Source organism: Aristolochia californica, unplaced genomic scaffold (assembly GCF_029961685.1).
Source record: "Aristolochia californica isolate CCGP_79_NKW_82.1479 unplaced genomic scaffold, dmAriCali1.0.hap1 SCAF_3, whole genome shotgun sequence".
Lineage (NCBI taxonomy): Eukaryota > Viridiplantae > Streptophyta > Magnoliopsida > Piperales > Aristolochiaceae > Aristolochia > Aristolochia californica.
In genome coordinates this window covers 43,885,504-43,900,326 of record NW_027181992.1, presented here as the reverse complement: position 1 = coordinate 43,900,326, position 14,823 = coordinate 43,885,504, and the positions used below count along the sequence as shown (strand labels likewise).

The following is a 14,823-nucleotide window of genomic DNA, read 5'->3' as shown; positions in this document are numbered from 1 at the left end:
ATAGGTAGATTAATCTTCCAATTAATCATTGATAATGCCCTTTGTCTACTGGGATTTGATCTAGAAGAATTCTGAGCTTATGATTCATTTCCATGGGCGTCTCTATTGGTTTACAGTCAAGCATACCGGTTTTGGCTAGAAGATCCAACACATATTTTTTTATGTGAAAGGAAGACTCCATGTTTCGATCTTTCAACCTCAATTCCCAAAAAATATTTAAGTTGTCCGAGATCCTTCATTTCGAATTTAGTGGCTAAATACTTCTGTAAAGCTTCCATTTCACATGGGTCATCTCCTGTCACGACCATATCATCAACATATACAATTAAAGTTGTTACTTTTCCTTCTTTGTGTTTGATAAACAAAGTATGATCTAAGTTATTTTGCTTATAGCCAAACTCCTTCATTGTAGCCGAGAAGCTCCCAAACTATGCTCTAGGTGACTGTTTAAGTTCGTACAATGACTTGTTCAATTCACAGACTTCACCTTGACACAAAGAACCACTTTTAACTCCAGGTGGTAGCTCCATGTAGACTCTTCTTCTAAGTCTTCATTGAGGAAGACATTTTTAACGTCAAATTGTTGCAAAGGCCAGTTTCAATTTACTGCTATAGATATAAGAATGCGAATTGTATTGATCTTAGCTACTGGTGCAAAAGTATCCTGATAGTCTATCCCATAGCTTTGCGTATATCCCTTTGCAACTAGCCAAACTTTATATCTGTCAATATTTTCATCCGGTTTGAGTTTCAATGTGAAGACCCATCGACATCCAATTGTCTTTACTCCTTTAGGTTGGGGAACAAATTCCCAAGTGACATTCTTTTGTAGAGCCTCCATCTCTTCGTTCATCGCCTTTTTCCATTTTGGATCAGCTAATGCATCATGCACATTACTAGGAATAAAAAACCCTGGATAATTGATCAACAGTAAATGCATGCGATTTAGTCAACCTATGGGAGGACACATAGTTGTTGATTGAGTATTTGGTCTTGGCTTCAAAATCATGTTCATACTGTTTTTTTGGAACCCCCCTATTCAATCTTTGTGGATATCTAGGGGGTATATTTTCTGTAGGAAGACATGTTTCATTAGACTCATCAAACACAAAATTCGTATTTACCTGAGGAGGAACATTCTGGATTGATTCTTCAGTTGTTGGTGTAGACGAGGGCAACTCTGAGGGTTCTTCAGGAGAAATTACTAAATTACAGTCTTTTTGCACATCATGACACTTGAAAAATTCATTCACCGCTTCTAACTCAATAAACTCAGCACCTCCGCTATTTTCTTGTGGAACATTCTCTTCACTTGAACTCTCCCCCTGAAGAGATTTCCAAGAGACTCCACCTGAATAATAAGGTATTGATTCATGGAATGAGACATCTAGAGTCACATGGAGCTTTTGGGTGTGTGGATCATAACACCGATATCCTTTTTGAAATTCAGAGTACCCAACAAATACACATCATTTGGCACATGGATCAAGTTTATTTCGCAAGATTTTGGGATATGAACATATGCAGTACACCCAAAAAATCCAGGGTTCAAGGTTCGGAAGATGGGGAATTGAAATTAGGGATTGTAGCTTGATTTGAGGAGTTTGAAAATCTAGTACTCTAGAAGGTGTTCGATTGATGAGGTAGGCAACAGATTTGACAGCTTTGCCCCAATAAAAGAGAAAGGCACACACTACTTCCAAATGTTGTCTATTCTTCCTTTCTGCCAATCCATTATATTGAGGAGTATATGTGCAAGAGATCTGATGACGAATTCCATGATTGGTCAGAAAAATTTCGAGAGAAGCATTGACAAACTCAGTACCATTGTCAAATTGCAAAACACGAATCTGCTTTTGGTATTGACTATGTATCATTGTGTGGAATTTCTGAAATGCTAGACACACATCACTCTTTTTTATAAGCAGAGATACCCAAGTCATTTTAGTGCATTCATCAATAAATATCACAAAGTAACGAGCTCTAGAAATAAAGGGAACCTTGGCTAGACCCCAAACATCGGAATGAACAACCTCAAAAGGTTTGAAACTTTTATTCAAACTCGGTAAATAAGCAATACGGTGGCTCTTAGCTAGTTCACAGGTGTCACAATGAAAATGCACATCATTCAAACCTGAAAAAAAGTTTTGGTCACAATTTCATAAGATAACCAAAGGAAAGATGGCATACTCATTGGTGCCATAACCATACAGTTGTTTGAGCATTATCTTCACTGTTAGCTCGATTTGTTCGACTGATTTTCGATCTCCCATTTTCTGTCAACTCCAAATAGTAGAGTTTGCCCCGTCTAACACCATAATCAAAAATCTTCCTGGTTAGAATGTCATGAAAGATACAAAATGAGGGCCAAAAGGTTATAGTAAAAGCAAGAGTGGAAGTAATTTGGCTAACAGACAAAAGATTATATTCAACAGATGGAACCACAAGGACAGTTTCTAATGTAAGATTATTGGATAATATAACAGATCATTTCCCAGTAATAGGAGAGGTACTACCATGGGTTGTTGAAATAACAGATTGTGGAGAAGGTAGGATAGATTGTAACTGACTGGGATCCCCTATCATGTGATCGGATGCACCTGTATCAATAATCCAAGGTCTATTCTTTGAATTTATAGAGAATACTAATGCTTTATTGAGAATACCTGGATGGGTAACATTTGCCATAGGTAGTTTTTGATTATCTTCAGTGGATGTCACCATAGCTTTCACAACAATCTTTTTACGGGGTTTTTTTGGAGAAATCCCACCACTCCAGATAGCCAATAATCTCATAACACCGTTGTTGCGAATGTCTTTTTTCTCCGCAGTGAATGCATACCCGATTGTTACCTTTTCCAGAGGATTGAGTGTTCCGACTGCTTGATGATCCTTGTCGGTTTTGGTTGACCAGCATCGCCGAGTTCTCTGAGACTGGACGATAACTCCCCATTGTCTGTCTCTATTGATATTCTCGTCTGAATATGCGTATGTACTCTCTAAATCAAGTTTGGGGTCTTTTCGCAAGATTTCTCCACGAACTTGATCAAACTCAGAGTCAAGTCCACTGAGAAAAATATGAACTCGAAGCCTAGCCATTGTAGAGTGCAACTGGATTAGCCCTTCGACTGTTCCTTCCTGAGATGTAGTTCTATGATCAATCTCCTGGAAAATAGCAACCAGTTCATTGTAGCACGTGGATAATGGTCTGCCATTTTGTTTGGTAGAAAAAAATCTCTGGTTCAGCTCAAATATACAGGTTTCATCTGATCCATCATAGAACGTTTTTGATATTGCTTCCCATATCTCCTTGGCAGTGGACAGGCGAATAAATCACTGCATTAGCAATTGACTCATGGAGTAAATAAGCCAACTTTTGACTCTTTGATTTTCAGTAATCCATGCTCCATGATTGGGATCACCAGATGCTAGTTTACTCATTTCGCCGGTGAGATATCCAGCTTTGTTGCGCGTACCAATTCACATCTCCATGAGCTGGGACCATAATGAATAATTGGTCTCATTGAGGATGATTCCAGTTGAAAATGCAAAATTGTCTTGGTGAACTATAATTTGTGGTGATGGGATCAGTTCGGTTGATGCGCCTATAGTGGTGGCCATCACAACTTCTGGAAATTTGGTCCAGTCTTGTCTGATCCAGTTCAGTTCGGTATAGACCGATCTGATCCGATTCGGTCTGGTCTGGTTCGGGTCCAGTAAGATTGTGGTCCGGTTTGGATCCACTGGTTTGACCCGTAGACAAATAAAGGAACAATGTTCCTAAGTTACAAAAAAAAATTTATCAGCTTTCTTCTTCGACGATGGCAGCGTCGGCTTCCTTCGGCGCTGTGGTCGATAGCGACAACGGGGCGGGTGGTGCAGTCGTCGACGGTTGTCGACAATGCTATTTCGGCTATAGGACCATCGTTGCAGAAAAAGAACATAGTTCTGCAAGTCGGCTTCCTTCGGCGACTGCAGTGATCGACGACAATAACGGGTTGGTGGTGAGGTCGTCGGCAGTCGTCTTCGGTCTTCGGTGATCGTTGTTTGTCGTCGGCGACGTTCTTTTGGCTATGGGACGGCTGGGATACGTAGTTGCAGAAAAAAACAGAGTTCTGCAACTCCCCGATGATTTTTTTTTCCGACTTCCTCCTTCAGCGACTACGGGAGCACTTAGCTTCGACTTTCGGCGACGAAAAGGAGAAGATAATTCTCCCGCTCTGATACCATGTAAAAACGAAGGATTTCAATGTAAAACCGAAGGATTTCAAAGAATTTTTTCGATGTACTCTTCTCCGTTTAGGAGGTTATTTATAAGACATTACATCCTTATTTTAGGTCCAATTTATATCCTAAAATCAAGGTACAAAATCACATATTAATGGAAGTGATTAGTTTCCTATAATTACGCTAATCTAATTTACATTACAGTCTGAACACAAAATCTTTTTGTATTTGGTTTCTTATTAGTTTGCTTTTGCTTCGTTCTTCAATTAGCAAACAACATTCTTTGCTTTGTGAGAAGATATAAAACAATATCCTTCAATTGTGTTTCTTATTTCTTTCCCACATATAATCTTGTCCCTGAGAGGAGGGTGAGACTTGTGTTTAGGGGTGGCATCGAGACGAGCCGAGCCTGAACCTACCTATGTTCAAGCCGAACTTGATTTAAATATTTCGAACTCGAGCTCGAGCCGACCCAATCTCGAGCCTAAAATTGTTATCAAGCTCGAGCTTTAACATATATTTAAAACTTTTCAAAAAACAAAATATATAAAATAAATTGTATATAAATTATGCATACATTTTACTTAAAATTGGGCATGACCTCTACATAAAATTGGCCATAACCTATATATATATATATATATATAATACCTATATAAGATTGGGCATGAGGAATAGTATGAATTCCTATCTGATTTCTACTTTTGCAAAAGATATATAGGTCACTTTGTCACGTGTCCCTTGGGAAATCTATTCTAGGTAGAAAGAAACTAATTCTTAGAAAAAATAATATTTCCCTAGAAACGTACCCTCGAAAATAGGGGTTTTTTTAGGAGCCTTCACTTTTAATTTCTTAGAAAAATATTGTTCTAGAAAATCATTCATGTTGGCAGGTTCTTTCACCAACTAAACAAAAAAAGGAGGGCATCAGACATTCATCTCTGATATTGCTTTAAGTCCACATTGTTAAGTCGTGTCTGTGACTTTCAAGTAGGACTTTCATAAGATTTTAAAGTGAAAATTCATTGAAAACCTATAATCCAGAAAAAGAAAAAAAAAAGAAAAAATGAATCTTCAGGTAAGGGAAGAAGTTTGAACTTTAGTGACCACTGGCCACATCCACCAGTTAAAAGTAACTATGAAAAGTCTTTATTAATATGAACCTATAGTTCAAAAGTCCAAATCCAATCACCAACCAAATATAGGTTCAGCAAATATCCTCAAATGAGGTAAGAGTCACATATTAATAACAAGTATATTCCTTTTCACGTACCTAAGAAATATATTTACTCCACTCTTTATTTTTTAATTATTAAAGAGTTCATTTTTAGAGTCCTTTCCACAACTCTTCACATTCATGATCTTTCATCCTCCTACGGCATATTCTATTGTGTTGGAGGAATAAAAAAATAAGTTAATTCTTTTAAGTGCAAAAAGAAGAAGAAAAAAAAAATCAACAACCTGGACGGCTACACAACCAAAACAACCGATACAGACAATTAAGATAAAAAGTTCTTGGATTAAGAAAGAGTTTTATGTACATTTGATCTCCATCAACATTCACATAGGAGAAGTAATTATCACATCAATGCACATAAAAAAAGAGGGCGGATTAGGAAAATAATTCCAACAACCTCTTCCTTTTACGGCGACGAAAGACGAAATTCACAGAATAAGAAGAAAATCAAAGAAGAAGATGATGATGAAAAGAATTAGATGTAAGGGTTGATGTGAGATGAGTAGTCTCGGATTCCGGCTCCTTCCTAACACGTCCATTCTTCCCATAAATCCTAGCTCGAATCGTTCATTCCCCTGAAGGGTTCGTCGTAACCATTTGCATATTCGTAGCTTTTGGTGTTGTAAGAATATGATTCGTCTTCATCAGTATTAGAACCTTAGATCAAGAGAGAGCCGTTGAAGCTCTGCTCGTCGGGGAGTCACAGTCGAGAAGATGAAAACGAAGAATAAAAATGATGTTTTAATTATTTTACTGTTTACAAGTTACAAGAGGGACTTTATACAGCAGTAGGATAATACGGTAACATTACATAATAATAAAATAATAAAATAATTAAAATAATATTTACATTCTAATAATCGGATTCCTTCATACTGCCCATCACCATTTGAAAACGGAAAAGGGTCACTGCCCATCACCATTTGAAAACGGAAAAGGGTCACAGAGGAAGAATCGTTTTCGTAAGAGGCAAAAATTGGTTTCATAATAATGTTACAGGGGATGAGATTTTTTGGAGGTGGGGAAAGACACCTCGTCACATGTAGAGAGGGAAAGCAACGGAACCTAGAGGTAGAAAGATTGTCTTGACAAACAGAGATATGAAGGGCCGAAATAGAAGCGGAGAAGGTTTATACTTAATGGTGGAAGGAAGAGCTTTCCTCCGTTCCTAGGCTTCTTCTGCTTTCCTTCAGATTTAAACTGGCCCTAGACGAAAAATTTGAAAAGAAAAAAAAACAAAGAAAGAAAGAAAATAGATGAAAATAAGAGAGAGCCGTAAGGGTGTGAAAGAGAAATTAAACAAAAAAACTATAATGGTTGGCCGGTAAGGGAAAGGGCGCAAGGAGAAAGACTCCCCGAATGCATAACGAGGAGATGAAAACAGAGGGGAGAGAACGAGGGAGGGAAGAAAGGAGAAAGAAAGAGAGAAAACTGGGAATCGCAGAGACGGAACGGAAGAGAGTCCCGAGTCTCCTGAATCCCGCCGAGCCGAACCAATTCGGTCAAACTCGACTCGTTAATTTAAATGAGCCGATTCAGGAACTCGAACTCGAGAAATACCGATTCCGGAACTCGAATGTATTGAAATTAAATATGTTAAATATTAAACATAATAAATAATTACTACGTGGCAATAAATGTAAAAAATTAATAATAATATATTCATAAACAATATTAAATAATAAATACTTGTTGGGTTATATTTTCTTTTGCATCTGTATTAGCACAAGAACTGTAAAAAAGAAAATTTTACTTTAAAACGATAGAGTTAAACTAAAAAATTTTAAGAAGACAAATGAAATTATAAAATTACCAAATATTAGTAGTATTATTAAAATCGTGAAAATTATTATAATATTATAAAATATTATTAAACCAAAATACAAGTTCAAGGAAGTAAATGAAAACAAAAAAGCAAAAATATTAATAAATGGGAAAGTGAAAAGAAGCAAAGTAGAAAATTAACTATATACTTTAAAAATATCCAAATAAAAAAATAATTTTTAAAAATAGAGAACAACAAAGATAATATAATTATATATTTTAAATAAAAATAATAATGATAAGAAAATATCAAAGTAAAAAAATAAAGTTAATAATAAGAATGAAAAATTAAATTATAGGAATAAAAAATTAAGTATTTTTTAAGTATTAACAATAATGTTAATATGTTCAAAGATATTAAAATCTGTTTGGGGTTGAAGTTTGTGATCAACTTCATTAATTGGGCTTTGATTCCATGGGTTTTAAAAACCCAAAACTCAACTCTTCCTTTCCCCGTAATTTGTTTTTTCAAGTACACTAACCCTATATCATGATGTCTCGATATCAAATTCCGTCTGCTCTACTTCCCAGTTAATTTGTCTATGGCTGTTAATGCACGCTGAGCTCGTTAGTGTGCGCTAAACGAAACGAGCGAATAACTCTCTCTCTTGACGCTCCTCTCGCCGACGCCTGCTTCCCTGTAGCTCGGCCGCTGCTCCCCTGCTGCTCTCTCTTCCTCTCAACCCAGTCTTCGTCTCAGCCACGTCTCTGACCCTTCTTTTCCGTTCCACTCTGTTTATCCTCTGGCCGCCCCTTCTCTCAATCCTGGAAACTATCATTTCATCGTCTCGCCGCCCCCTCTCTCAAAACCGAAGACGTAATCAACTCCTCTCACCCTATAAAGCCGAATTTCAGAAGCCGATTGACCAAGGTAATTTTTTACGGTTTCTGTTAATTTTGATGAAAATATTTTTAGGGTTTCTGTTGAATCTAATTTCTATATTTAATTAATGCATTGATTTTAATTTAGGTATTTAATTACTGTATTTATTTTTCGTAGTGATTTACAGTTTAATTACTGTATTAATTTTTCGTGTGATTTACAGTTTAATTTCTGAATTTCTGTCGGTTACAGATAAATTGAACTGTGATTTAAATTGAAGTTATTACTAAGTTTAATTGAAGCTTGATAGAATTGATCTCTGTATTTATTAATTTTCTGTTCTTTAGTTTATAGATTCCTATGTCATTGAATGTTGTATTTTATTTCGGTAAATTGACATATTATTCAATAATTATGATTTTGATTGTTGTATTTTATTTCTGTTAATTAACTGATGATTTTTTTCTAATGGACGATTTAATGGATGATTTATTGAAGTTGATTTCTGTTTTTTAATTCAAATTGTATTTTTGTGTGTTTAGGGCCTAAACCCTTTCCAATTTTTTTAGGGTTTAGGGTTTAGGGTTTAAAATTACTAATCATGTTTGTTTAGGTATATTATTTTTTGTATTTAATTAAATTAATATTTTATTTTAAATTTGTAAATTATTTATCTTATTTTATTAATTAAAATTTTAAATAAAACTATCTTAAAAATATTAAATGTATCAGAGTATTTTATTAATAAACTCATTCTGCACTTTCCACTATATTTTCCGTTGTGCACACTAACACAAAAAAGTAATTTACATTGTACTTTCCATTGAGCACACTAACACAAAAAAACCTTTCACTTTCACTTTGAAAATCAGTAACCTCCCCAAGTTTCGTTGCTTACAAAAGCCATCAAATGTTTCTTTCACCTTTTCACGTAAAATCCTTTCTTTTTCCTATCAGCAGCAACTTCACAGCCATCTGCGAGTTCGCATCCTGAGCATTGTAATCAGGTATGTCATAGAATCGTGCTTTCTTTCCCTGTCAGCAGCAACTTTACAAATTATAGAGGAGTATTCAGGTATGAAGTGCAGGTGCTATTCTGTGGTTTTCAAATGACTTTGGTTTATCTACACAGAACTAGCATTTTCAAACCTTTCGTTTCTGGTGTCATATCTTCCAAAGCGTTCAATTGCTTTGTGAAATTGATAGGTATTTAAAAAAAATAAAAATTGATAGGTGTTCCAAATGTTGAACTCCTCTTCAATCCGCTTCCACGTTGAGTTGAATCTATTCCAATTTTAGTTATTATTCTGGTCTACTATTAATCTTTTACCTCAAAATTCACCGGATATATTGTACTATCTGATGTATATCCAGCACCATATTTTAATCTTTTGGATTACCTTGTTTGTATTGTACTACTAATCACTTCATGTTTGTTATTGTATTTGCTTCTTCTTATTGCTTTTAGCTGCTTATCTGATTTTACTTGGGAAATCTTTTCTCCCTGAAGCGCTATTGTTGCCAGCATGCCTTTCTTTTTTTATAATTATTTGGTTTCTTTTTTATATATACTAATAAAGAATATTAAGCAGCAGTAGGTGCACTCGTATTGCCTCTATTTTCATTTGCATGATCTAACAAGTATTGTAAACCTGCAGCAGTGGCTTTCTGTGCTTCAAATTTCTGCTGCACGCATGGATGAAGGACGTGTTTCATATTCTTCGCTGTCTAACCTTGATAAACCGACTGATGACATTCATTATGAAGAAGATTACCCTCCTTCTATGTGGACTGCCTCTGGAGGAAAGGGTTCTTGTGCCTCAGGGCCAATGCCTTTCAAGCAAGAGTTCACTTATCAATTGCCTTTAAAGTTAGATCTTCTTGATGGAGGAAATGAGTCAAGCAAGGATTCTCAGATTTCTACTCAAAAATTTAAGAGGCCTCCTGAAGTGAACTTGAGAAATGTGTTGAATGGTATATATGCTATCATAACAGGTAGTTATAAGGGCCCTGCTGTGATAGGAGATTCACGGGATAGTAAGTCAAATTTGTCATTTCTTGGTTCTGAAAAGAATGGAGATAGTTTTTTGCATCCTTCAGTTTACATTCCAAGTGCACCACCTCTGTTTGAGCCCCTTGGCTGTAATTATGGTGTAAACAGAGATGTTCTGGATGCAGACCCTCCTGAGTGGCTTCCGGATAGTTCTTCAATGGTTTGCATGCAATGCAATGCCTCTTTTAAACCTCTCACTCGTGGTAGGCACCATTGCCGGTTTTGTGGAGGTGTTTTCTGTAGGACATGCACAAAGGGTAGATGTTTGCTACCTGTGAAGTTTAGAGAGCGGGACCCCCAGAGGGTGTGTGACACTTGCTATGATAGGCTTGATCCTCTGCAGGGTGTATTGATGAACACCATCAGCAATGCTGTGCAGGTTGCAAAGCATGATGTGACTGATTGGACATGTATGAGAGGATGGATAAATATGCCCATAGGTTTATCTATGGCACAGGAGATATACAAGTCAACCATTACTTTAAGGAGTTACTGTCAGGTGCACCTGTTATTACTTTTAGGGTCAATCTGTGAGGTTCCTGCTAATTTGAAAATTTTGAATGTATTCCATGAAAGTTATTTAGATTCCCAGTTTACTCTACATTGGTTCTTAAATCTTACAGGTTGCTAGGTTAAATCCAGAGAGATCTATACCTCTGGCAGTGCTAAAAGGAGCTAAAGGGCTGGCAATTTTAACAGTTGCAAAAGCAGGGGTGGTTCTTACCTACAAAATGGGTACAGGTTTGGTGGTTGCTCGAAGGTCGGATGGGTCTTGGTCTGCACCATCTGCCATACTGTCACTTGGCTTAGGGTGGGGAGCGCAGGTTGGCTTGCATCATGGCACATTTTTTAAAATGTTCCAATTATTATTTAAGAACATGTATTTTATTATCAAAAGTTGGATGCCTGTTTTGGCATCTAATTTAAAGACTTGTGTTAGGCTTTTCTTGAAAAAGAAAAAAATACAGAAGAAGTAAACATAAACTGTTTCTTTGCTACTAATGGTGAGAAAGCTATAAGTTTTATTGGTTACTTTTTTATTTGTATTCTACAGATTGGGGGTGAACTCACCGATTTCATCATTGTGCTTCATGATTCTAAAGCTGTGAAAACATTCTGTAGTCGTATGCATTTTTCTCTCGGGGCTGGCTTGAGTGCTGCAGCTGGACCTGTAGGGAGAGTAGTGGAGGCTGATCTTCGAGTTGGAGATAAGGGCTCTGGCATGTGTTATACTTACAGCTGCAGCAAAGGTAGAAATCAATATAACTTTGAAATCCTTGCAACCCATTTTTTCAATCATTTTTATGGTTCCAATATATCTTTTATTCCAATAAAATTGTTAACCAATTGCATTTCTTAACCTACTCTCTTTCTTCTTATGAAGACACAAAGTTGTGCATGAATTTGATTAACACTGCAGTGATTGACATGGGACCAACAAAAATCTCTTTGTTTGAACCCTCAGTTTTTGCTACCTTGTTTCTTTATTTTAAAAACCTTTCTTCTCTATCCAGTTTTTAACTTGGGAAGACATTAAATGTAAATATTGGAAGTAGATATTCCTCATTTCTCAGACAGATAGATAAGTATTTAATAGAATAAAAGAGATTTGTCAATTTGTCATGGGGTGCTAAGGAATTGAGGCCCTGACCTATGATCATGGGCTCATAGTTTTTCTCAATTTATTTAGGGGTACTTAGGAATTATCATGAGCTCATAGTTTTCCATTTGCTACATAAAGAAATTTTCTAGAAAGGGAGAAAAAAAAAGGTACTGGAGTAGATCATGACTATATAGGGATGGAATCAACTTTTTTCTAGGGGAGGAAAAAAGAGATGCAAGATTCTTTTTTTCAAATTTAAAGAGTTGGCAGTCCAGTATAGACAAGGATGGATGCTTCTTGATGGTTACCACTTATATGAATTGAAAGGCGGATGTTTTTTAGCTGTAAGGAAATTTTCATTTTTTCTAAATTTTCTATGATTTTTAAAGAGATCAGTTGATATTGCTGTAAATATCATGTTAGATGGCATATAGACCCCCCCACCCCCCTTATGAGGAATCCTAATCTTTATCTATCTGGAAGTCCTTTTGTTTTTTAAAGCAAAGGTGAAGTATATATTTTGCCCATACCATGTATACAGAAGCATATATACTTGCCTTGAATTGCAAATCTTTATTCTACATTTATCTGTTTTCAGGTAAGTTTTTGTGGTAAATGTTTTAACTTTCAGGGCAGAATTTTATTTATATAAAATTACATCCTGTCCATCAGACGAGAGAAAGTAAGCCTAAGAAGGGCCAAGCACATAGAGTCATAAAAAAGCAACATGATGGGATGGTAACTTCTCCTTCTTATGTGGCAATATGATAAAAAAAATGGAATGAATATGCACATTTATTAACAAATCAAGTTTGAAAATGTCTAACATTTTAATGAAATTATGTTGAAAATGTTGACATGCATGAATGGAAGAAAATTTGGGTAGTATTCTTTGGTTTATCCACAACTTGACCTTTGCTGGATGTGAATTTGAAACAGGAGCATTTGTGGGCGTTTCACTGGAAAGCAACTTCGTTGCAACAAGGATGGGTACAAATTTATGTTTCTATGGTGATCCTTATCTCACTACAAATGACATTCTGCTTGGGATGGTTGACAGACCCAAGGCTGCTGAGCCGCTTTATTCTGCTCTTGATGATCTCTTCTCAAAGATGAGATGTAGACTTCCACAGTAGGGATTTGCACATATTGCACTTTACTTGGGCTCTACCACCCAGTTAATTAGTACATAACCACTTGGAACTCTTTACTGGCTCCCTGGCTCCCTGGCTCCCTGGCTCCTTGCCTTTGCTAATCTTAATCTGGGTCAGCTGGAACATATTCAGTTGAATGTACATAATCATATCGTTGTGAATGCTCATGTTCGTTTGAGTTGTAAATATTCACTCTCATTTATTGCATTTATTTGGTGACATTGTTGGTGAAAATACCTTAAAGTTCTAATATCATTAGCTTTTGTCACCATCATTTTCTGGCTGAGCATCTCTTTACACTGATCAAATTTAATCAGCGTTTGCTTATGGGAGTGTTTCTTGCACTGTTCAAGAAGATTGCAGGATTGGGACCAGGACCTGTGAAATAAAGTTCATATATCGCTCAAATCCCATCCATGATACCCACCTAAGATGTCTGTTTCTTTTCTAGCCCAGAAATGCAAATTATCGGTTGAATTACTTCTTCTTTTGTTCAAAATTGTTTAAACATGGTTAATGAACGATAGTGAATATGAGCAAACGTGATCTTGCAGCAGCAGCTACGTGAAACGACATCCATGTTCTAAGACTATTACTACTTCTGCTCCGTAATCCACTAGCATGTGGTAAAAGACATCTTTTTTCTCGTATACAAAAATATCAATGAAATCACAATAAGAAACAAGAAGGAAAATTTTTCTGTTACATGTGTTCTACTAATCATCAAATGACATTGTATCGGTTATACATAAATAGCCAGAGAGCATTTTTTGGAGAACGGCGGAAAGAAAGAGAGAAGAGCCTGCAAAACCCATAAACATAAACAAAACGACGGTCAGTAATAAAAGAAAAAATGCGGAAAAAAAAATAGAAAATCTCCTGTATACCTTGTGATCTCTAGTGAAATTAATCCCTTTACTTAAAATTTTTCTGTAATCTATATCTATTTGACAGTCCAGCGCAACCTGTTGAGCAAAAAGCTTAAAAGGTTCAATTCGATGGAAATGAGCAACTAACAGAAGGATTTTATGGGGAAGCAATGGAACCTTAATGACAGGCAAGGTAAGACGGAGAAGGCAGAAACGAGCTCTGATGTCTCCTGCGATTCGAAACTCCAGCACAGGGTCCATAGCAGTAGCCATCTGAGTGAGGTTAACATTCTGGAGCACCAACTCTGACTGCACGCTTACGTTCTTGCTGTGTGCCGGCTGGTAGAACTTGGGGACGTGAGCGACTCCAACGGGTATCCCTCCGTACAGGAAATAGATCTCTGAAGGGCTGTACTTGATACCAATCTTATTGGGGTTCTCGGCGAGGAACGCGAACAAAACGACGGAAGAGACGTAGACGGTCGACGTCGAAGTAGAATTTAGTGCGAAGGAATTCACACGTAGAGCTTGCAGAGAGAAGACTGGCTTTCTGGGCTTCAGGTAGAAGATGATCAGGAACAGAACTGCTCCAGCAATGGCCACTCCGATAAGAAGAAACAAGCAGAGGAAGTAACAAAATCTTTCGAAGGAAAAGAGCGGTGCTTGTCCGAGACGATCTGAGTCGCAGAACTTTTTCCTCTCGAACCGCTCGTAGGTCTGGTTATCCATGATGCCACAAAACTGTAATTTGTGATCATGTTTAGGCTAATGAGGGTAAGCTCCTGGGTGGAGGGAGAAGAATGTGCCCTTGCCCTGTTAGTAAGCGATGCAAAAGTGCACCTTTGCGTTATTCCTTTCTTGAAGGAATTACAAAACCTTGATCGGAGATGCTTGGTTTTGTAATTTACTTTAGCAGAAAGCTAAACTTTGTCTCCGCAGATGTCCAGAACTTTTGAAAGAATTCAGGTTGATCTTGGTTTCCAGTTGTCTGCATGAAGACCAGTAAGAAAACTTACTCTGGTCAGGACCTTCC

General features: G+C 36.8%; 2 protein-coding genes across 6 annotated transcripts; one reads left to right on the top strand and one right to left on the bottom strand.

Annotated features, from left to right (window-relative positions):
- The first annotated feature begins 7,824 nt into the window (after window positions 1-7,824).
- Window positions 7,825-13,202, top strand: LOC137959804 (uncharacterized). Of its 5 annotated transcripts, none has more exons than XM_068807161.1 (7): window positions 7,825-8,159; window positions 9,072-9,118; window positions 9,770-10,663; window positions 10,788-10,988; window positions 11,219-11,414; window positions 12,399-12,505; window positions 12,707-13,202. In XM_068807161.1, exons 3-7 carry the CDS (start codon window positions 9,806-9,808, stop codon window positions 12,881-12,883), a joined length of 1,539 nt encoding a protein of 512 aa, XP_068663262.1. In that variant the 5' UTR covers window positions 7,825-8,159; window positions 9,072-9,118; window positions 9,770-9,805; the 3' UTR covers window positions 12,884-13,202. The 5 variants fall into 5 exon arrangements, with proteins under 5 accessions (XP_068663262.1, XP_068663263.1, XP_068663261.1 ...); XM_068807162.1 differs by having other exon boundaries at window positions 9,069-9,118; window positions 9,773-10,663; XM_068807160.1 differs by having other exon boundaries at window positions 9,069-9,118.
- LOC137959593 (NDR1/HIN1-like protein 6) lies at window positions 12,946-14,519 on the bottom strand. Its single transcript, XM_068806953.1, has 3 exons — window positions 13,968-14,519; window positions 13,809-13,886; window positions 12,946-13,038 (listed from the first exon to the last, which is right to left on the bottom strand). The coding sequence occupies exons 1-3, from the start codon at window positions 14,517-14,519 to the stop codon at window positions 12,946-12,948; spliced, it is 723 nt and encodes a 240-aa protein (XP_068663054.1).
- Window positions 14,520-14,823: the final 304 nt, after the last annotated feature.